The sequence below is a fragment of the Bufo gargarizans genome, chromosome 6 (genome assembly GCF_014858855.1).
Source record: "Bufo gargarizans isolate SCDJY-AF-19 chromosome 6, ASM1485885v1, whole genome shotgun sequence".
Lineage (NCBI taxonomy): Eukaryota > Metazoa > Chordata > Amphibia > Anura > Bufonidae > Bufo > Bufo gargarizans.
Window position 1 is genome coordinate 95,020,571 of NC_058085.1, and position 23,279 is coordinate 95,043,849.

The following is a 23,279-nucleotide window of genomic DNA, read 5'->3' on the forward strand; positions in this document are numbered from 1 at the left end:
ACCTTTTTATGTGTTGTGTACATGAATGAAAAAGTGCCCTCACAGCAAAAGTGCCCGTTGCGTTCAACTGGTTATTTCCATTGGTAGAGCCCTTTACCTATTGGATAAGTGTTTTTTTCCCCATTGCTTTTGACAGTGTGGTCCCCCGTAATTGGAATCCCGCTCTTTCTTTAGTAAATGACACTCCCAAGTTAAGAGGTTCTACTACATACTCTATGCAAAAATATGTATTGTGGTCACCAGGGATGGCTTTTATATGTAGGAAATACGTCATGTTCCATAAATGACAGTGATAAACTCGTATGTTTCTTCTTCAGGAGTTGCAGTCTTTAAGAACATTGGGTTGGAAAGATTACCAAAATATGGTATCCAAACCTTAATTATATGTGTTAGTTTGGTCCAAAAATCTGGTATTGGTTGGTAATAACTACTGATTTGGATTAAAAATACTAATCACTATGTTTCAGAATTCTGCCCAGGCTCTACAAAGTCACATTGTTTGTGTCAAGACGAGTAAGGATAGCATTAAAGTGCATGTCGCAGGTACTTCTTTTGTCATGCACTGCCTTCTTGGACCCTTCACTTAGTATTACACAGTATCTATTTTGCCTAATGTGTACCTTAAAGGGGTTGGCCCATTTCACACATTGGGTGCATATTGCTAGGATATGCCCCCAGTCTATGATGGGTGCGGGTCCCACTTCTGGAGCCCACAAATTAAAGGAGAGCGGACTGCGCATGCGCTGCCACCCACCATTCATTTTTATCGGACTGACGAAAATAGCCGATCGCTCAGCTATTTCTGTCAGCCCCATAAAAGTTAATGGAGCAGTGGCTGCACTTGTGCAGTTCCTATTCATTTTTTTTGGATGGGAATTCCAAAAATAGCGTGCTTCTTGGCTATTTTCGGCACTCCCATAGGAATGAATGGGGAGCAGCCTCTCATGTGCATTCCGCTCTCCTTGATTTTTCAGGCTGTGTTCTAGAGATCGGTGCAGGTTCCAGAGGTGCAACCAACACCTTTTAAATCTCAAGAGCCAAACCTGCAGTTAAAGATGCTGTCCCGTATGGGCAATTTATACGCCTCCGCAGGATTAACAGTACAGAGAAGGATTACTACAGGCAGGCCCACCAACTCAGAGACAGGTTGCTCGAGAGAGGATATTCTAAGAGAGACGTCACTGATGCTATGTATAGAGCGGCTCTCCGCCCTAGACATAGCTTACTTAGTGACCAGGTCCACAAGGACAATGAAGATAGGTTCACTTTCATCTTCAAGTACAGTCCGGTGGCAGATATTGTTAAACGAGCGGTACTTAATAACTGGGATCTACTGAAGGGTGACCCCAGTATGGGAGATATAGTCTCCCAACGACCACTAGTTGCCTTTAGAAAATGTCACACCTTGAGAGACAGGTTAGTTCACAGCACATTGGGACGGTCCCAACAGCCAAATTGGCTTCAAAGTAGGAGACCCCAAGGCAATTTCAAGTGTGGGATGTGTTCCTTCTGCCGCTACAACTCAAAGGCGAAATCGCTGTCTTTAGGAGGCGTCACACACCGAGTGAATGACTTCATTACATGTCGCACTACCCATGTCGTTTACGTCATTTCATGCACCTGTGGCAGGTTTTACATCGGTAAGACCATTAGGTCCCTATTTGAGCGCATACGGGAACATCTTGGCTCCATTAGGACAGGACATGGCTCTCCGCGCCTTGTTGACCACGTACGCTCTGCCCACAAAGGTGATCCATCGAGCCTCTCCTTCGCTGGGATAGAGGCGGTGGGCCCCATCCCTAGGGGTGGGGACCGCCACCGCCTTCTGTTGCAGCGGGAGGCTCGATGGATCATCAAAACGGGAGCCATGGGCCCACATGGTCTAAATGACAAAAACGACATGGCGGTCTTCCTTTGAAAACAATTTTGCATTCCTTTTTCCACACAGTTTAGGTAGCAGCATGTTTCAGCGTTCATATATAAAACCTGCATATGCATCACAACTTGATTACTAGCTTTTCCAGGCTTTTGTCTCCAACCTCTCTCATCTTTGCCCCCCTTGTGGAACGGGTTTTCAAACCACAACCTAAGTGTGTGCTTCCACAATTGTGGCACTCTTTGCTCTCCCTTTCAATGCCATTGGAATTTGTCCCCTCCCTTTGATATTTAAGGTATGCCATCTAGTATCTTGCTGCAATAACTTGCAGCTACTTTGTATAACTTTGCATTGATCCCATTCTGTTTTGTTTCATTGTGCGCACCTGGGGAGCGTCCATGGTTGTCATGGCGATGACCCGGATCAACCTTTAAATAGTACGTCAGTACGCCGGCACATGAGCAGCGGTCCGAGGAAGCGCGACTTGCGCGAAACGGCCGTCACCGCTTGACACACCTGGACCTGTCCGCTCCCCAGCCAGTGCACACAGATCTACTTTGCTATATCGCAAAATAAAAGCATCGAATCGACCCTGGTGAGTGCCGCGCATCTATTACCTACACTTCCGGTCCCATACACTTGCATTACGCTGAGCACCACGCCGTCCGGGTCCCCATAGCCGCAGGTCGCAGGAGTTCCCGATTACTAGAGGTACGAGGGTGTTCCTTACAGGAGTAGTGCCGCTGGCTTCCCCTGCCTTTCTCCTCCCCACCAGCCAAATCAATGTATGTTCCAAACTCGGGAGGTTTTTGTCAATTACCCCATATTCTCATTAGAAACAACCGTGTCTGGTATTCTCAATATTTCACACTCTTCCATTTCAAGATTTCTTTAAAGGTGTAATCTATAGACCCCCTAACATCACAGAGGAGATAGAAACACAACTGTATAACCAAATAGAGCGGGCTGCACAGGGTGGCACAGTGGTCATAATGGCAGATTTTAACTTCTTAGATACTGACTGGGGTCATGGTTTTGCCTCAACCGCAAAGGAGAGAAGCTTCCTCAACTTGCTGCAGGACCACTTTATGGGCCAGTTTGTAGAAGCCCCCACTAGCGGCAATGCTCTGTTGGATCTGGTCATTTCTGATGATGCAGAGCTTGTTGGAAATGTTACTGTTCAAGAAACACTAGGTAATAGTGACCACAATATAATTATATTCCCCCTAAACTATAAGAAGCAAACTCTGTCAGGCAGAGCAAAGACACTGAATTTTAAAAAGGTTAATTTACCTGGGTTGAGGGCAGCATTTCAGGGCGTAGACTGGGAACAGCTACTGTCGCAAAATAATACTGAAGATAAATGGGAGAGCTTTAAATACACATTGAGTAATTGCACTAAAATATTTATTACTTTAGGTAACCAGTATTAACGGCTAAAATTAAACCCCCATGGCTTACAGCTGCTGTAAAAAGGGCAATAAAAGACAGAAATACAAATCTGAGGGGTCAGCTGTAGCGTTTGAAGTTTACAAAGGGCTTAATAAATCTGTAAAAAGCAGATAAAATTAGCAAAAATACAAAACGAACAGCAGGTGGCAAAAGAGCAAAACAAATCCCAATTAAAAAAAAAAAAAAAAACAAGGTCTGAGCAGGTAGGTCCCCTAAATAATGCTAAAGGGGGGTTATTCATTGAAGATAAGAAAAATACAGAGTTACTAAATTGTTTTTTTTACTTACCTCTGTGTTCATACAAAAGAAGAGAAAGGAGCTGATATCTGTGGTGCTGGGGCTATTAGTACATCCAGTAATATACTCAATTGGCTAACTGTAGATATGATCCAAGGTAAGTTAAATAAGGTAAATGTGAACAAGGCTTCGGATCCAGATGGATTACACCCAAGAGTGCTTAAAGAACCCAGTTCAGTCATTGCTGTGCCCCTGTTTATAATTTTTTAGGATTCTCTAGGTACTGGTACAGTGCCAAGTGATTGGCGCATCGCAAATGTGGTGCCCATATTCAAAAAAGGATCAAGGTCCTTCACAGGTAATTATAGACCAGTTAGTTTAACTTCTGTTGTGGGAAAATGTTTGAAGGCCTCTTAAGGGACTATATACAGGAGTATGTGACTAAATAATATTATAAGTGATAACCAACATGGGTTTACCAAGGACAGAAGTTGTCAGACTAACCTGATTTTGTTTCTATGAGGAGGTGAGAAGTATCCTGGACAGAGGGGCAGCTGTGGATGTAGTGTTTCTGGATTTTGCAAAGGCTTTTGATACTGTCCCTCATAGAGATTTAATATGTAAAGTAAGGTCTATAGGCTTGGAAAGTATAGTTTGTAATTGGATTAAAAACTGGCTGAAGGACCGTGTCCAGAGAGTTGTGGCCAATGATTCCTATTCAAAATGGTCCCAGGTTATAAGTGGTGTACCCCAAGGTTCAGTGCTGGTTCCTCTATTATTTTAATTTTATTTATTAATGATATCAAGGACAGGATTACTAGAACCATTTCTATTTTTGCAGATGACACTAAGCTGTGTAGTACTGTGCAGTCTATGGAAGATGCTCATATACTACAAGCTGACTTGAACACTTGGTGATTGGGCATCAACTTGGCAAATGAGGTTCAATGTGGATAAATGTAAAGTTATGCATCTTGGTAGTAATAATCTCTGTGCTTCATATGTCCTAGGGGATGTAACACTGGGGGAGTCATTTATAGAGAAGGATTTGGGTGTCCTTGTAGATTGACATTGTATGCTGTTTCTAAGGCTACCAGGATATTGTCATGAATTAAACGAGGCATGGACTCGCGGGGCAGAGATGTAATATTACCACTTTACAAAGCGTCGGTGCGGCCTCATCTGGAATATTGTCAGGGATATAAAGCAAATTAGATATAGATAGAGAGATATATATATATATATATATATATATATATATATATATATATATATATATATATATATATATATGATCAAAAGAAAAATTATTCAAATGATATTGATCCGCGAGGTAGACATATAAACGCCTCAAAAGAGTTTGCTCACGAGCCAAATTATTTTGTGCAGTCAGTAAGAACAGGGTACAAGCGTCTATGCAAAAATATAAATAATTTATTACACAATAATTTAAAATACCATAAAAAATGTATGTAAATTGCAATGATTTGCAGTACCCAGAATTCGCCACTAGATGGTGCCAACAAAACACTACTCGACGAACACAATAATATTATGTACTACTGCTTTCAATTATGAGAGATATATCAACCAATTGATTATGCACAGAAATTCAATCAAGAAAATGACCGATACGAGCCCTTGCTCTGCAAACTATGACCAATCTCTGATTGTATTAGGAGTATTGCAGTAAAGCTTATAAATGTACCGGCTTTATATCTAACTTGGGAATATAAAGATTCCCAACAGCGAAGTTTTCTCCAAATTCAATATTAGATACTTTATTTAGTTATATGCATCGTAACTGAACAGCGCCAATATTGATGTAGCACCTTAACACTATATCCACACAAAATGGGGATTTTTGGCTAGCTATCAAGCAAATCAATTCATCAATACTACACATGCATAAAAATCTTACATTTCCTGAGAATATAGGTGATAGGCAGAGTCTAGGGGAAGTCGGCTCTCAAGAGTTTTTCTGATAATCAAGATCCTTCTCCCGTCTTTTTTTTTTTTTTTCTTTGTTCCTCCTCCTACTTTTCTTTTTTTCTTTCCCCTTTTGGTACATGGTTTCTTAACCAAAACTTATCAGATGAACACCCCTTCCTAGTTTGGAACTCTCCAATCATTGTTCGATAGGTGTGTACATTGATAAGGAATGTTATGTCATAACACTACCCAGAATGCACTTTTGCTACTGGTGTAGTGTTACCTGCTCATACCTAGCTGGCACTGTTGTATAAGCTATAAGCATCATACCATTAAGGGTTAACTCATACATGCCTGACATCTTCAACACTACACATACCTGACATCTGGAAACCATATCTCAGAGCTGAGGGACAAACTTTGATACATGAACCAACTGTAATATAAACTCGGAGGAACATCTCGACACTTCTCACGTTGTGGAATTTATGTTCAGATAAGAAATACAATGAAGCCTCTACTACCACATGTGACGTGTATCTTCTAACTGTCTAAATGACGATTGACTATTGGTTACAAAAACACAACTTTCTCTGAACAAAGTCCCATTCCCAGAAGTCCATACTAAAATTGTGACTATAAACCAACATTGCTCTTAAAGGCAATGAATATCCATCATAACTAAACTAAGTAGATATAACTGTTTATACTTCTGAAAAGGCACAACAATATGCAGTTTAGTTCTGGGCACCAGTCCATAAAAGGGACTCTCTGCAGCTGGAAAAAGTACAGAGGAGAGCGACTAAACTGATAAGGGGCATGGAGGGTCTTGGTTATGAAGAAAGATTAAAAGAATTGAATTTATTTAGTCTTGAGAAGAGAACCTATACAAATATATAACTGGGCCATACAAAAAATACAGTGAAAAACTGTTCCATGTAAAATACCCTCAAAAGACAAGGGGGAGCTGCCTCCGACTGGAGAAGAAAAAGTTCAGTCTCCATAAGCGTCAAAGCTTCTTTACTGTAAGAACTGTGAATCTGTGGAATATACTTTTTCAGGACTTAGTCACAGCAGGAACAGTGGACAGTTTTAAAAGGGTTTAGATGAATTCTTAAAAGTAAACATTAATGCTTATGAAAATATGTAGAAATCTTAGTTTCATTTCCTTCTGGGATTTGCGTCCCCACCTATTCCTTGGTTGAACATGATGGTTTTTTTTTTAACTATATTAACTATGCAACTATGTATTTTATAGTGGTCTCATATCCTTAGGATACGTCATCACTTTGATTTTAGAAAGAAGGGGATGTAACGCTGCCTTAGCTTTGGGTCCACATGAGTGTTCGTTTTTTACCTACACAACAATGCCTAGCCTTGTCAAGGCTATTTTAGCAGGACCTCATTCATTTGAATGGGACCCTGCTGCAATTCCGTACGTAGACAGTGGTTGGAACCACTGGCATTCAGGGAAAACTGAAATCGGTGCTACTTCTTCTCATTCTGGTCATCAATATCAGATTGGCGGGAGGCAAACACCTGGTACCCCCACCGATCAGCTCTTTGAAGATAAGGCCGCTTAAAGTGGTTGTATCATCATGGACAATGGCGGCATATAGCTAGGGACCTGGAGGGGAGCAGAGGGAAAGCAGCCAGAGAGCACTTCAGTGGAGATCGACCCAGGCACTTAAGAAAGCTGAATTTGGCAGAATAAATCTTTACATTCACAACACTATTCCTGATGGGAAAGGCTTCACAAAAGGTCTGCTCACCTAGTGCTGGCAGCAGTTTAGTATTTCAAAGCTGCTGACAGACCTTTTTTTTTTAAATCCTGTACAACCCCTTTATATCTGTCAAACCCTGCACTTATTTCTATCTTGTATAGCTGTCCTCCACACTGCATTCTTGGTTATGTCAAGGTCTGCTTGCCATAGCCAACCAGTAGCTGGTGGAAGAGGTGTATGTATTTCCATACCTAGTTTTTCAGTTTGTAGGCCACTGAACATTTTTTGTTTCAGCACTTCAGATAATTGACACAAACAATGATGATTTGGGAGTTGGGGTGCAGTACTCCTTCCTGGGAAAAGCCCAAGACCAATTTTGTGTTAAGGGGTTGTCCACGTTATGAGAATTCCCCCCCCCCCCCCTCCCCCAGTGCCCCTAAATATGATAAAAGATCATCTACCCACCACTTAGTCGCCTGTCGTTTCCAGCGTTGCTTTCACCTCCACTCTCTGATTACACGTGCGGTAGTGACATGGAGGTATATGATATGAGACCGCAGAGGCCAGTGATTGGCTGCAGTGGTCACAGTCTGTATACATCTACGTCACCTCTGCAGCCTGTAAACTGGAGGAGTGGACCAGAGCAGCAGCACTGGTGACTATGTGGGGGTACGTGGTGAGCAGATCATCTTATATTACTTTTAAATAACTTGGACAACCCCTTTAATCCTAGAGGATTCCACTAAATTTTTTAGACTGATCTGGTGCCTTCGGTGATGGTGAAATTGTATGTTCATGAATCGGTAAATGTAATGTACAACCATGTTAAATTCTTTAAATTGTTTGATTTTAAAAGGTCTCTGTTCCTAATCATATAACCCTTCATTTATAGTGAATGGCAATGCATTTTAGGTCCACTGAGATTCAACACACAGAAAATTAGGGATCGTGAACCTTTTACTGGTTGTCTGAGACCTAAAAGAAATTTTGACATTGGCAGGATTGGCTCAAAAAAAAACCCTCCCAGTTCCAGTGCTGTGCCTGCTGGACAGAATAGCTCCTAAGCAGCCAAGGGCAGATGGGATCGAGCCTCTCTAGCATTGCAGGTGGCGCTAGGGAGGCTCGTCCCTGCCTGTCATTGGCTGCTCCCCCGACACCGAATGTTTTCATCCGTGTACAGAGAGAAGCGGCGGTGCAGGGACCAGGAGGGGAGCGGGTAAGTATATTACTTGTGAGGGGCCCAGCACATGGGGCTGTTGGTGACGTTGGATAACACCTTTTAAATATTATTTTTGAGGTCATGACTGGACAAGTATATGTATGGGTCTGACCTCTGTCTTATTACAGCTAAGGCTCTCGTACTTGAATAGAGCTGAAGTACAATCCTAGACATCACAGTGGGGAGCTATTTCTCCGTGATTCAAAGATCCTACTCGCACAGCGCAGAATAAAACCAAAAACCTATTTACTTTTTCTCCCCCAGGCATCTCTCGCCCCAGGGCTGACAGTGCTCCACCAACGCCAGTGAACAGGCTCAGTATGCCCCAGACGACAGCGACCAACACTACTCCTCCGCATAACCGGAGGCACCGTACTGTCACAGTGAATAAAACCACAGTGAAAAGTAGCTCAGTAAGTGTTAATGTTATTGATGGATATATATGTGTGTGGTCCTTTCCATGTTTTCTCATGTGTTTTTCTAAAACGTATTCTGCTGAGTTATTGTATTTGTACTCTTAAAGGCGACCTAAACATATCCTGAAACCATGAAGATGTAGCAGGACTTCTCAGAGAACTCTGTATCTTTGGGTTTCTTCAACTTTGCTTGGCTTTTCCAGGATTCAGACTACAGATCCATCGAAAGTATTTGGGATCTGTACTGCATGCTGGAAAAGGCCATCAAAATTAGAAAACCTTTTATAAATGCAAGAATCTGACATTGAGATGGGTATTGAGGGGTCTGTTCATCCAACTGTGAATGCCAAAGCTTGCGCTGGAGTAGCTTCAAACTTAATTAATAGAACATCACAAAAGCCATTAAAAAGTCACCTTTTCTTGCCAATTTTTACCTAGCTCTTAAGTGTCCAGATAAGAATGGCTAGGATCTTGAACAATTTCTTAAAATTTTGCTCACAGACACTTATTATATCCAATTGGTAGCCTGTCCCTAAAGAACAGGCTCGTTTTCGTTCTGTAAGATGCATGCATAGAAGAGCTGGATGGGACTAATCATGTGAACCTTCCAAGTATCATGTGACCTTGCTTTTGATAACTGCCCTGGTATCTAACCGGTGAATATTAGTGTTTTAGGATGCAGAACATATACTGTACATACAATATTACTACCTGCAGCATCACCTGAACATTTCTGTTAGTCTCTGTGTAGAAGAGGATCTTTGTGTGTTGCGTTTTTTTTTTTTTTTTTTTTGGTTACATTAGAAAGGCTTCATTAACTAACAACTTTAATAAAAATCATCTAGAGACAGGCAGCCATTTTACTACATCACCTAGAGACAGGCAGTCATGCAAGAAATAATGGTTCCACCACTAGTCCTATTATCACATGGCAGTGTCCTGTATGCTGAACCAGCACATGTATGTCATGATATAAGAAAGGTATGTTTGCAGAATTTTCAATAAAAAAAACTGTAATACCCCTTTTAATAACTGCGTCCGTGAGCTTGTAGGTCCATTCATCTTCATGTCTCTGTGGCAGGTAAACACAACACACAGCACAAAGGTTCAGCAGCAAGCGTCTTCCACCTCTCCGCTGTCCAGCCCAAACCAAACAAACTCCGAGCCTCGTCCATTGCCAGCCCCCACAAGGCCCAAAGTCAACAGCATCTTGAATCTCTTTGGCTCCTGGCTGCTTGATGCCGCCCTTGTTCACTGCAAGCTGCAGAATGGAGTTAACCGAGACAGCAGCATGACAGGTAAGTGCTCAGACGGATCCTAGCTTCTTATTTCACCCCATTATTTCTACCTGCAAGATTAAACCTGGCTAGATGGGCGGGTGTGGGCGGTGGGTGACGCATCAGTGAACTCTTTCATCTTACTTGCAGAAATGAAATGAATCCTATTTGACCCTTCTCAGCAATATCCATGCACCGAAAGGTTCGCATCATCCCTGCCTTTTAGCAAGAGCTGTTCCTATTGGTGCAGGCCTTTTATTAATGCCACCATTGTTAGTATATCATGTCATCCATGTAACTGCTTATATTGTGTTGTATAGAAACGCTCCCTAATTTCACTTTATACATAAGGAGAGTGTTGCTCCTGTCTCCTGCCCCACTCAGAGCTAAGCCTCGCTATACGGAGATGTTATATAGGCGAGGTGGGGAATGCGTGGGGCTCATGAATGTAGCAGAGCAATACATTTACTGTATTTTTTCTAGTCTGATATTGGACAAAACTGCAGATTTTTTTTGGTTCTTTTTTTGGCAATGCTGTGGGATAAAGCCTTATTGGATATATAACACCAGGGCTTAAAGGACATCTGTCAGCAGATTTGTACCTATGACACTGTCTGACCTGTTACAGGTGCACTTGGCAGCTGAAGACATCGGTGTTGGTCCTATATTCATATGTGCCCGCATTGCTGAGAAAAATAATGTTTTAATATATGCAAATGAGCCTCTAGGAGCAACGGGGGAGTTACCATTACACCTAGAGGCTCTGCTCTCTCTGCAACTGCCACACCTTCTGCACTTTGACAGGGCCAGGCAGTGAAAACGCCATCACACTTGGCCCTGTCAATCAAAGTGCAGAGAGCATGGCAATTGCAAACAGAGCTGAGCCTCTAGGTGTAACAGCAATGCCCCCGTTGCTCCTAGAGGCTCCTTTGCATATATTAAAATGTAATTTTTCTCAGCAATGTGGACGAATATAAACATGGGAGCAACACAGACGCCTTCAGCTGCCGAGTGCACATGTAACAGGTCAGCCAGTGTTATAGGTACAAATCTGCTGAGAGATGCCCTTTAATCTAGAGTAGCATGTTTTAAGTCACAGGTCTGCTGTAAAGTTAGGGCTACATTTTCTGATACAGAGCTCCAAATTTCTTTCATGGCAAAAGGGTAAATTACTCTTATCTGTAATTGGATTTTCCATTAGCCTCCCCAACGGCACTGACAGGAGGGTATCCCCACCCCTGGACAGGAAACACTGGAGCTCCAGATTAAAAAGGCCTCCTCTCTATACCTAAGCCAGTTAATAGCCAAGGACACGGAAAATGAGGCAAAAATTATTATTATTAATTCAACATAATACAATCCATAAAGGTAATTAAACTCTTACCAGAATTAAACAAACAAGGGTAGGAAAAACTCCCAGTGCAGTTGGGGACAAGGGTGGGGAAAAACTCCCAGTGCAGTTGGGGAGGCTAATGGAAAATCCAATTATCAGTGAGAGTAATTTACCCTTTCCCTGGCGCCTCCCCAACGGCACTGACAGGAGGATTAACAGAGAATGAACATATTTTAGAGTACTGTAGAAAGAATTCTAAGCCCAAAGGACACGTCTCTTATCCACCTAGCGATCGTAGACTTCCTGGCTCCTAGACCTTTATTGGGACCCTGGAACTGAATTAAGAGGTGGTCCGATTGTCTGATCTGCTTTGTTCTCTCCAGATAACATAGTAGGCAACGTCTTACATCCAGATTGTGGAACTTCCTCTCTTGGTCCGTGGTAGGTGAATCACAGAAGGACGGCAGAACAACTTCCAGATTACAATGGAATTTTGAAACTACTTTTGGAAGAAATGCTGGGCAATGCTTTAGGATTATCCGGTCATCTAAAACTTTTAGATACGGTGCACGACAAGAGAAGGCCTTGATCTCACCCACCCTTCTAGCAGTTGTTATGGCTAGAAGAAAGGCGGTCTTAAGTGACAAAAGCTTCATGGAGATACTATCAATGGGTTCGAATGGTGACTTCTAGAGCCAGCTAGAAACTTGTTCCGAATGGCCCCCTATCTGTTTATGTATGCAACCGTAGTTGTGTTGTCGGATAAGATTTTTACATGGCGTAGAGGTATTTTTGAATGGAGTGCCAAAGGAACCTTGAAAACTGCCAAAAGTTTCTTTTGATTTGACGAGGCAGTCGCCATGGAGTTGTTCCAAACTCCTTGAACCATCAGGTCTGCCACATGACCACCCTAGCCTCTGTAGTGGCTACTAGCTGGTTTTTCTGATGCCAGCAGACTCCTGTCTGCAAATTTTTTCTTATTTTCCACCAGGCTAGGGACTGTAATACTCTTGATGGAAGGCCTACCTTTCTTTCTAAGTAGGTTTGAGTACTGTCCCAGGAATCTAGAAGAAAGGATTGTGGGATGTTAGGTGACCTAAAACCATCATGTTTCTGATGGTAGATGATTTTAACTTGCAAAATTTGAGAGATCTTTTGATATATGGTCAATTGCTTTTCTTGTAGGAGGAAGGTCATCTGAAGGTCTGAATCCAGGAGAACTCCTAAGATTTTTTTTTGTTGACTTGGGATGAAATCAGATTTTTTTTGTTTTTTTATTTTTTTTGTTATTTATATACCATCCTAAGGAAAGGAAGACTTCCTTTACTTGGTCTAAATAAAATAGTAGCTCATTTTCTGTTTTGGCTGCAATTAGGAAGTCGTCTAGATAAGGTATTATGAAAATCCCCTGTAGATGGAGGCAACTTGTTACCTCAGATATTACTTTTGAGAAGATTCGTGGAGCAGAGGATACTCCAAAGGGACCAGCCTAAAATTTGAAAATGACAAAGACGGGTTCCTATGTAAATAGCAATTCTCAGGTATTTTTGGTGTTTTCTGAGGATTGGTACATGATAATGGGCATCTTGTAAATCCATAGTTACCATATAGCAACTCTGAGGAAGGAGGTTTATGGTTGACTTGATAGTCTCCATTTTGAACTTTTTGTAAGTTGAATATTTGTTTGATTTTATTTTATTTTTTAGATTTATGAGTCTGAATAAATCCTCCGGTTTCTTGATCATAAATACTGGAGAATAGAATCCCCCCCTTTTTTTTTTTTGGTGATCTGGAACCACAATCTATACTTTTGGAGAAGAACGGATATTTCTGCCTCTAGGGATAGTTGTTTCTCTTTCTGAGGCAGCGGTTTGTTGATTACATAGTAATCCTGGGGACAGGTGTCAATTCTAGGCTAAACCCTATTTGGATGGAATTTAGAATCCAAGGAGAGGTTCCTATTTTTTCCTACTTTGAAAAATATTTTTTAGCCTTGCTCCAACCGGCCCTCTGGCATCATTGAGTTGGCTTTGTTTAATTGTCTGGATTAAAGAGGAATCCTTTCCCTCTCCCTCTTGAGGACTGCCATTTCTTTGAATAATCCTTTCTCTTCTGGTCAGTCTTCTGTCTGTTCCTCTGGTTCCGAAAGGACCGTCTCTGAAAAAAAATCTACTCTCTGTAGGGAATCCTTTTTTCCTATCAGAGGCCTTTTCTAGGATATCATCGAGGAATGACCCAAAAAGACGGTCTCCTTCACAGGGAATGAAACATAGGTGATTTTTAGATGCCGTGTCTCCTGACCAGGAGCAGAGCCAGATGGCCCTTCCTGTTGCATCGTAAATGGCGGCTGATCTGGCTGACAATCTTACCAAATCGGCCCTAGCATCGGCTAAAAAGTTTGTTGCTTGTTTCAATGTCGGTAGGGATGCTAAGATCTCCTCTCTAGGCGTTCAGCCTCCAGGTGATCTTCTAATTGATTTAACCATACTGACAAGAACCTAGTCGTGCAGGTGGAAGAAATACTCGGTCTAAACATCGCAGTATTGGTCTCCTACTCTCCAATCTTAGGAGTTTTGTTCCAAAGAGTCTCCTCAGAATCCGCAAAAGGATACTTTTCTCCGTTTCTCTCCATTCTTTAGAGATTAGATCTTTACCATTATGTACAGGGAAGACACGTCTCCTTCTCTCCCTGATACCTTGAAACATTTGGTCCTCTATCTACTGGCTCTCTTTAGGGTCTTCTATATCCATAGTCGCCCATATCCATAGTCCCCCTTATTGCTTTCAGAAGACCTTGCGATTCTTCTGGAAGGAATAACGGTCTTCCATAACCATCTTCCGAGGAGACAGAGCTGTCATCAAGGATTTCCCCTTTTAATATGCAATTCATATAATTGGGAACTGTGGTATTTTTGAGAGGTGTAAGCTTGTGGGGACAAGGGAGGTAGTCTTGACTCCACTGCCGCATTTACTTTCTTTCTAATCCTTTTTCTCATGGAGTCCAGAAATGAGGGAGACTCTTCTGACACTGCTTTTTGCGTCCTGAATCTCCTCCTTGTGTCTTCAAAGTGGCGGTTTCTCTGCCCTAAAATAATCTGATGATTTTAGAAAAAGGCTAGTAATTTTATGTGAGATATAGATATATATATATATATATATATATCTATATTACCTCCACCACCAGACACCTAAAAGTGTATATGTAAAGAGGAGAGCCCATATCCAAGAAAAAAATCTGCACAAGCTCATAGGAGAGGAGGCTTACTGGACTGAGGGAGCTGAAACCAGGATCCACAGGCTTGCGGGTCGCATATTCCTGAGGAGTAGACATGTTGCAGCAGGGAAAAACGCCACCGGAGAAAGTTATGGCTCTGTTAATTTAATTCTCCCGGACCAGTGCGCTTCTGTGTGTCGGGACGCCGCGTGTGTGTCACGTGACTTCATGACGCACACCACGATGCAATGTCGTGATGTCACCCCGCTGCCGGAACCACCTCCGCCCTAGAGAAGCCCCACCTGTTTTGACGCTTACCATGTCGGATCCATAACACCGCGGAGGGGTAAAAAGCCCGGGGCTGCCTTATACGAAAGGATTTATGCTATCCTCGGAGTCTCCGACCTCTGCAGCACCCTCCCAGCCTGGGGAAATAGTAAGGCCGTGCATTATTCTTCTTAGCTTGTTAGCAGGAGCATCTGCGAGGTTTGTGGACAGGAAACAACACTGGCTTAGGTATGGAGAGGAGGCTTTTTTAATCTGAAGCTCCGGTGTTGTTTCCTGTCCAGGGGGCTGGGATACCCTCCTGTTAGTGCCGTTGTGGAGGCGTCGGGGAAAATTCTTGTTGCTGGCAGCTGCCACTAGGGGGTTGCTTACTGTATACTGTTTATACATTGAACATAAAGTGCCCCTGTACTTTCAAGAAAACCTTTGACCTGTCATAGCGACAAATCGGAGGTTTTGACCAGTGGGGGTCTGAGTGCTTAGACCCACACCGATCACTAGAACAAACAGAAGAACTCGCATGCTAAGGTCAGGCTTAATAGAAAGTCTGAGCCCATCGCGAGTCTCCTGCAGTGAAGACAGAGCTCTCTATGTGAGTGCTTCCTTCCCATCATTTTGGCAATCAGCAGGGGTTTTGGAATTTGGACCGCCACCGATTTATAAACTTTGATATATTGCTGTGAATATCGAGAGTTTTTAAGTACTGGTACACTTTAATAATACCAGTACTCAGTTATTTCCTAAGCTCCCCCTAGTGGTGATTTCAGGCAGCTCAAATTTCATACATTTTTGTTCTGACTATTCAGGGAATTTGTGGTTATCTTTGACTTTTACAAACGTACATTAAGAAATTAACGGAACAGAACACTTACCTGTTGCTCTTCTTTTGATCTTTTTAGTTGCAGATACCCTAATTCTTGGGCTCCTCTTCTGCCATCTAATACGGCTGCAAGACTTCTCACACTGTGAATCGCTAGTCCAAGACACTTCCTACTTGTCCAGCCTTTCTCTTGGATTGCCCAACACTGTTCACATGAGCAGTTGCTGGCCAATTCATGGTCAGCAGGAAGTGTGCATCTGGCAGACTGAGAAGTGGTGCAGCCATCTTGGATGGTAGAAAAGGACCCGAGAATTGATGAGTATGTATCTAAAAGATATAAAAAGAAGGTCTCTTCAAGCATATTGTTCATTCCCCAGTTTTTTTTGTTTTCTCGAACCGGAGGATCACTATAAGAAAAATGACCATTCTTGTTACTTTCCCCTCAAGCTATATTTTGGGAAGAACCAGGGCGCTTCCATTTTAGCAATGATCCACAATATGAGCAGATTACTCTAAAGTAATGCCAGATTTAAAGACTTTGTACACCTTCGGAGGCAATTTTTGTTTTGCATTTTACTCATTTTTGGCTAAAAATCATATTTTCAATTGGCCTTTATTAAAAATATTGAGCCATTCTGTCACAAAGGGTTAACTGTTTTTCTAACTGTGTGACTGATACTTTCACTTTGTGCTGGTCATCTAATAAACCTTATCTTTAAACTACTGAGAGGTCATAAACACTTATTTAAGCCACATTCTTATTAGTAAGAGAAGAACTGAGCTATAATGAGTGTTCATAATGTCAGAGATAAGGAGCCCGTCATCTCCCCAACTGACGGAAAAGAGAAAATCCACAGGCTGCTTCTAGAGCATCTCGGCTATATACACAAAAAAGGGCTCCATATTTTTTATAAAGACCAACTGAAAATGGCGCTTGTTCGTATTGGCACTCTCATAATACTTTTGGTCTGCCCTGTATAGTCAGAGTATGGCCATATATCTAGCAGAGGACACATGTAAAGGGGGAAGTAGTGAGGACAGAGTTCCTATTTATGCTCTGTATATACGTGTGTAGATATGGCTGGGACGGCTCCGATTCATTTCATTGGATCAGTTAAACCCTATTGAGTTAAACGCCATCATCCATGCTGTAATTTTTTCCCCATTGTTGTACACAATGTTTTCCAGACTCACACCTCACTGTTGCACAAACCCGTCATCTGATTTTCTTTTGTCTTTTATTTATTTTATTTTCTTTTTAGACAAATTAAAAAAATATATATATAATACTTTCCTTTTTAAATTGAACTTTCTGCCATATTTTAAAGTACTTTCTTGTAACTACTTCTGTCCTTTGATTTCTTTCCATTTTATTTCTGTTATCTTGCAGCATCTTTTATCCAAATTCTCCTTTCTTATAAATCTTGTAAGTAGGAATCTGTAGCTTCTCCTCAATTGCAATCATCTGATTTCTCTCTTCAGTTTCCTCATAACCGCTCGCATTCTTTCTGTTTTTCCTTCTAACATACTTGTGATCTTGTTGCTTTACATTTTAGTTTGTGTCCGCCCCCCCCCCCCCCCCCCCCCCTCCTTTCTTTTGAGTTTCCTCATTGTTCTATGTTGCACTGTGGGGACAATTGTTTCATTCCTTTTGTTTTGTCAGCCTAAATGGGGATGATTGTTAGCGCAGAGCCAAGCGAACCTGTTCTTCAATCTTCCCCATTTGATCATATCCATTGAGTCAAGGATTTTGCACTAACCAAGGTTCTTTTCATTCTGCTTTCCTTTGGTTTATTCTTTTTTGAATGTACCGTTTTATATTTCTGCATGTCGTTTTTCTTTTCCTTTTTATTAGATATTTCAGTGTAGTTTATTGGTGTAACTTGCATCTAAAGCAGCAGAGGCTCATGGGAAAAAACACATAAAGATTTGTTCATGGTGACTGTAGGCAGATTGTATTTCCGAATGCCATAGTTATAATCCGCACAATCTGGTGTGACTATACAGGAATGTTGATAAATGTGAAATTAGCCTTCGTACATAGAATTATGTTAATTATCGATTTTATTTTTGTAGGTTTATTGTGTTCTGCTTCAAAAGAGCAATCCTCCCCAAAGTAAACTGTAATTCTGTTAGTTAAGGCCGGGTTCATATCACCATTTATTTTTTTCATTCTTTGAACTGTCTGAAGAACAGAAAAATAAAGGAAAAAAATGGATCCTATATTTTAAGCATCCTGCGTCTGGAACTTTTTTCTTCTGTCTAAAATAACGGATCTCAGATGGAAATAAATGCCAAAGGTGCATAACTGAGTGTAACAGATGCTTAAAATACAGGACCTTTTTTTTTTTTTTTTTTTTTTTTTTTTTTTTTTTTAAGATGAAGGCCTGTCCTCAGGATAGGCAATTACTAGCTGAACAGCCAGGGTACAACACCCCCACCCCACCCAGTTAGCTGTTCGGTTTTAACGCCGTCATGGAAGTCAGTGATCGGTGCTCTTCACTGCACCACTGCTCCCAATAAAGTCAATGAGAGCATTGCTGCGGTAAGGAGCGCGGTCTACTACATGTCAGAGGTTCTCTGGTTATGGCGCTACACCCGAACAGCTGATCTGCAGGGTTGTGGGGTGTCAGACCACTGATCAGCTAGTGATTGCCTATTCTGAGAACAGGTCATGACTTGTAAAAGGCTGGATAACCCCTTTAGGCCTCATGCATACCACAGTATGTGTTTTGGTGTGCATGCCACCATTTTTTCCGGTGCGGAACGGAAACACGGATCGGAAGCCCACTGAAGCACTACTGAGTGAGTCCATGGTGTTTCTGTCCGTGCCTCCGCACAGCAAAAGAAAAATAGAACATGTTCTATTTATTTTTATTTTTTTACGGTGCGGACTGATCACTGACCCATTTGAGTTGAATGGATCCCGATCCGTCCTGGCCGCCGCACGGATGTTGCCCATGCATTGGGGACCGTAAATTGAGGTCCCCAATGCATGGAATGGCATAGTATAGCACGTTTTTATTTAATTTTTTTGTGGGACATCTGGACATTATTTGCAGCTTTATAGAAATGAATGGATTGGATGTGAACCAAAAATATGGTCGTGTGCATGACTCCTTAAAGGGAGAAAATGTCTGATAACAGGGGCTCCCACCTGCGAGTCCCACACCTTCCTCTAGAACAGAGCCCCCTTCCCCTTTACCACCTAATAAAGGGATAACCTTCTCTCTATAGTATTATTCGGCCTATGGGGAGGGTTTCTGGTTTTCCATTTTGAGATTTTCGCTAGGGTAACTCCCATAGAAATGAGTTGAGAGAGTTGCATGTGCATGGCCACCTCATTCTCTGCCTGGGTGCAAAGAGGACTTCTGTTCTGGAGATAGATGCAAGTCCCAGCTCTAGAATCTGGACGGATCAGATATTAACTTTATATCCTAATGTTGTGCCATAAATGTCTAAGATGGGAATATCCCTTTCAGCTTTTTCTTGGTTATTTCTGTTTCTAGAAATACTGGGTGACAGTCAGTATGGCCACCATTAAAGTGATTGTCCTATCAGAACAACTTCTGTTCACATGCCTTTCTAGGACAAATGTATGTTCTTCACTCCAGATACACCCCCCATGAGCCATTAGTAGAGAATCGCAAGCAATCAACATCTCCCCCCCCCTCCCCCCATTCTTGTGATCGATGGGGGTCCCAGCTGTTGGACCCCCACTTATTTTATATGATTTTATAGTTCTCCTCTAGCCCAGGGATCGGCAACCTTCGGCACTCCTGCAGTTGTGGAACTACAATTCCCAGCATGCTCAGTTCATGTCTGAGAGTTCGGAGAAGAGCAAAGGAAGTGTGCATTCTGGGAGTTGTAGTTTCACAACAGCTGGCATGCCGGAGGTTGCCTACCATTGCTCCATTTTATAACTGATCGTCTAACACTGCAGTTTTTCTTCCAGTTGTCACCTACCTTATGGTAATATATGTGTTAGGTTAGTAAGAAGTTAATGACACCTAACAGAGTTTTATTGTTAGTTGAGGCTGACTTTAAAGGATAACTGTCACATAACACTGTTTTCAATGAGGTTTTTCCCTTAGTTACGGCTGTTTAAATATTTACAATATGACCTTCTCAAGATGGCTCCTCTGCCAGTTCTCTGAGGCCAAAACTGCTTTCCCTCACTTCCCATACACACTTGCTATAGCCAGCAGCTCCCTGCCAACCAATCAGATTGGATTACTGAGGGACACGCCTCCTCACTCTGAAGCCTAATGCAGGCATGCAGCGTGAAGGACCGCCCCTCCGTCTTCCTGTCTTCTTAGCCGGAGACAGACGAGCCCTAGTAACTGTCTTTTACGGGAGCAGTGGAAAGGGACAGAGGACATTAATGAGAGCTGTTATTATAAGGTAATTACAGATCTTTCAGCAATCATTGACAGACTAACTCGGGTATATATGCCTAGCTCTAATAAACTAGCAAAAAAAAAAATAAATGAGTTACACTTTAAATGTTTTGTTTGTCATCTGTCACCATTAACACATGGTTTTTGGGGGTAAGGAAATTTATCAGAGTTAGGTGTGCTGCCTCTGTATGTCTCACTTGGAGAAGATGTGCTTTTGTGCAGCTGTGATGTGTGCCCCCAGGTTATACAAGTGCACGTCTAACATTTAGGCCCCATGCACACGGCCGTGGAACCGCGGCCTGGATCCCTCCTGAGAGCAGGAGCGCACGGCGTCACTGGTTGCTATGACGCCGTGCGCTCCCTGCTGCCGGCACAGTACAGTAATACACTGGTATAGATCATACCAGTGTATTACTGTACTGTGCCGGCAACAGGGAGCGCACGGCGTCATAGCAACCAGTGACGCCGTGCGCTCCTGCTCTCAGGAGGGATCCAGGCCGCGGTTCCACGGCCCGCACACGGCTGTGAAACACGGCCGTGTGCATGGGGCCATAGTCTGATAGTTATCTCCCCTGTTGTCAAGTAAGACATCATATTGCTCCAACACCATCACTTTTTGGCAATCCTCCATGTTGGCATCTAGCATCGGTTATAATTTCCATTTTCTGCTTATGGTATTGGGGTAACGAGGAAAGTCTTGGGGTAACGAGGAGCTCCATACAGTATTAGAATGTATTGGCTGCGATGTGCCGAAGTTATTGCTTCGCCCAGTCTCGTGAGACTTTGCATAATAACTTCAGAAATTAATTTGTACTGTAAAACCATTTCCCGGACTCTGGTTCCGTTCCAAGTGGTACCTTGGAACGGAACCAGAGTTCGGGAAATCGTTTTTTACAGTATAAATCAATTTCTGAAGTTATTATGCAAAGTCTCGTGAGACTGGGCGAAGCAATAACTTTGGCAGCTTTATGTCACTATGATTCTGTAGAAGAAAGGTCAGGCTTAAGTACACAGCTTTATAAATCAGTATAATGCCATGCACCCCTGCAAGAATGGAGGATCATCCTCACACACGTGGTTCCCGCAATGGCGTCGCTCTTGTGAAACAGCTCTTAATACGTATAAGTAACACCCCAATCTAATAAATATCCACTGCAGCCATCAGCTAAATCAAACTACCCACCAAAAAGAATTATCACATATCCTAAAAAAGTATACCGACCACGCACCATAATACGTACATACGAACTGCACGTTAAGGTGCTGGTTGCACCCATTTAAGTTGCATATCTTTTCCTCAAAGCTGTGCCTCCTTGTCAGGCGACCCAGAAAAAGTGTCAGAAACTTTCAATATGGTGCAAACTTATGTCAATTTCTTTGTGCAAATTGTGCCGAATGTTGGCGCCTTTTGATTGATAAATCTCCCGCAAATGTGGGTATAGTGCGGAGTAGCGGTACAGTGTTGTACTGATTGGAATAGTGCTGGACCTCTCTCTCGGGTAGATGCTAGTCATGGGCAGATGTTGGATGGGGATATCTGGCCTGTGGGTTTATACTATTTGGGAGAGAGATGCTGTCATTTTGGCTTTTTTTTTATTTATTTTTTTTGTCATGCTGTTAAATCTTTGTGTCTGTTTTTCCCATGAGCCTGAGCATTTCCTGTATATAGTAACAGTTCATCCATCGCTCTCTCCTTGTTTTCTACAGCAATGGCTACCCAGGCCACTGTGGAGTTGCGGCGTAAAGGTTCCCAGTTATCCACAGACACTATGGGGTCAAGCACAGTGTTTGATGCCAATGAATTCCCTGAAAATTATGAGGCAGGACGGGCTGAAGCTTGCGGTACCTTATGTAGGATTTTCTGCAGCAAGAAGACTGGGGAGGAAATCCTATCTGCCTATCTGTCCAGGTAATGTGTTTGCCACTGGACTGTCACGTCCTATCATGTTACTGCATGTTACAAAATACTACATCATGGATGTGGCGGTCCCGTCAGTGCGACGCTCCAACAATCAAATTCTCCACACTCAGATTTTGGGTCCATTCACACGTCAGTATTTTTGTTTTCCAGATTTTCGTTCCACTTTTTGCGGATCTGTGTTTCCGCAAAAACCTTCAGTTTTTTTCAGTTGTACATTTGCATCCGTTACGTTTTTCCCCCAAAAAAACCTGAAGGAGGAATGTATGTTGCTAGGGTACTGAAATAAAATGTATTTCTATTTCCTGGAAAAGGAGCCGCAATTGATGCATTCCTCATGTCATCGTCCTTTCGACTACAATGGGACCACAGAAATGCAGACAATAGTAGGACCTTCTTCTTTTTTTTTTTTTTTTTTTTTTTTTGTGCCTCCGCATCACTCCATATTTTTTGCGGGGCCATTGAAATTAATAGGTCCACATTCCATTCCGCAAATTTGCGGTACAGATGCGGATTACAAAATTTTGTACCAATACATTGACAACTTGGTTTTACCGTTCCCCTCGTCAGAGTGTGAAGTATTTATTTCCAGGAGATGTGACAATGCAGCGCTTTAAGAAAAGTCCGTGCAGCATTGTTATATAGGAGGAATACTGGCAGCATTGAAATGTATGCAGTGTAAATCAAGAAATTCACTGCTAAAGGGAACCTGTCACCGGGATTTTGTGTATAGAGCTGAGGACATGGGTTGCTAGAGGGCTGCTAGCACATCCGCAATATCCAGTCCCCATAGCTCTGCGTGCTTTTGTCTCAGGGACAGGACTCATCTCAGGTTAATTTGCATATGTATCAGATCGTTTTTTTTTTACACAATAAAAGCACACAGAGCTATAGGGACTGGGTATTGCGGATGTGCTAGCGGCCATCTAGCAACCCATGTCCTCAGCTCTATACACAAAATCCCGGCGACAGGTTCCCTTTAAAGGGGTTGTGCAGGGTCAGGATATTGATGACCTATCCTTGATTGACAGTGCCAGGTGAGATGACTGGGATCTGGTCCTGACAATGAGGGAGGAGAGGCAGGGGCTGGAAGTAGAAGGAGCAACGGTGCACAGGGTGGTGGGTCCCGCCCTCTGTGCACTTAACTGCTCATTTGCATATGAATCAATCCTCCAG

At 42.4% G+C, this 23,279-nt stretch overlaps 1 protein-coding gene across 10 annotated transcripts in view; it reads left to right on the forward strand.

Annotated features, from left to right (window-relative positions):
* The window catches only part of RALGAPB (Ral GTPase activating protein non-catalytic subunit beta), an 86,210-nt gene that overhangs the window by 24,458 nt on the left and 38,473 nt on the right, over window positions 1-23,279 (forward strand). For 5 of the 10 annotated variants that reach the window (XM_044299969.1, XM_044299971.1, XM_044299970.1 and 2 more), the window contains exons 8-12: window positions 318-365; window positions 8,705-8,853; window positions 9,938-10,154; window positions 17,176-17,211; window positions 21,893-22,094. In XM_044299969.1, coding sequence (XP_044155904.1) covers window positions 318-365; window positions 8,705-8,853; window positions 9,938-10,154; window positions 17,176-17,211; window positions 21,893-22,094 — 652 coding nt within the window. The remainder of the gene's footprint in view (window positions 1-317; window positions 366-8,704; window positions 8,854-9,937; window positions 10,155-17,175; window positions 17,212-21,892; window positions 22,095-23,279) is intronic. The other 5 variants (XM_044299975.1, XM_044299978.1, XM_044299979.1 and 2 more) reach the window with 3 other exon arrangements.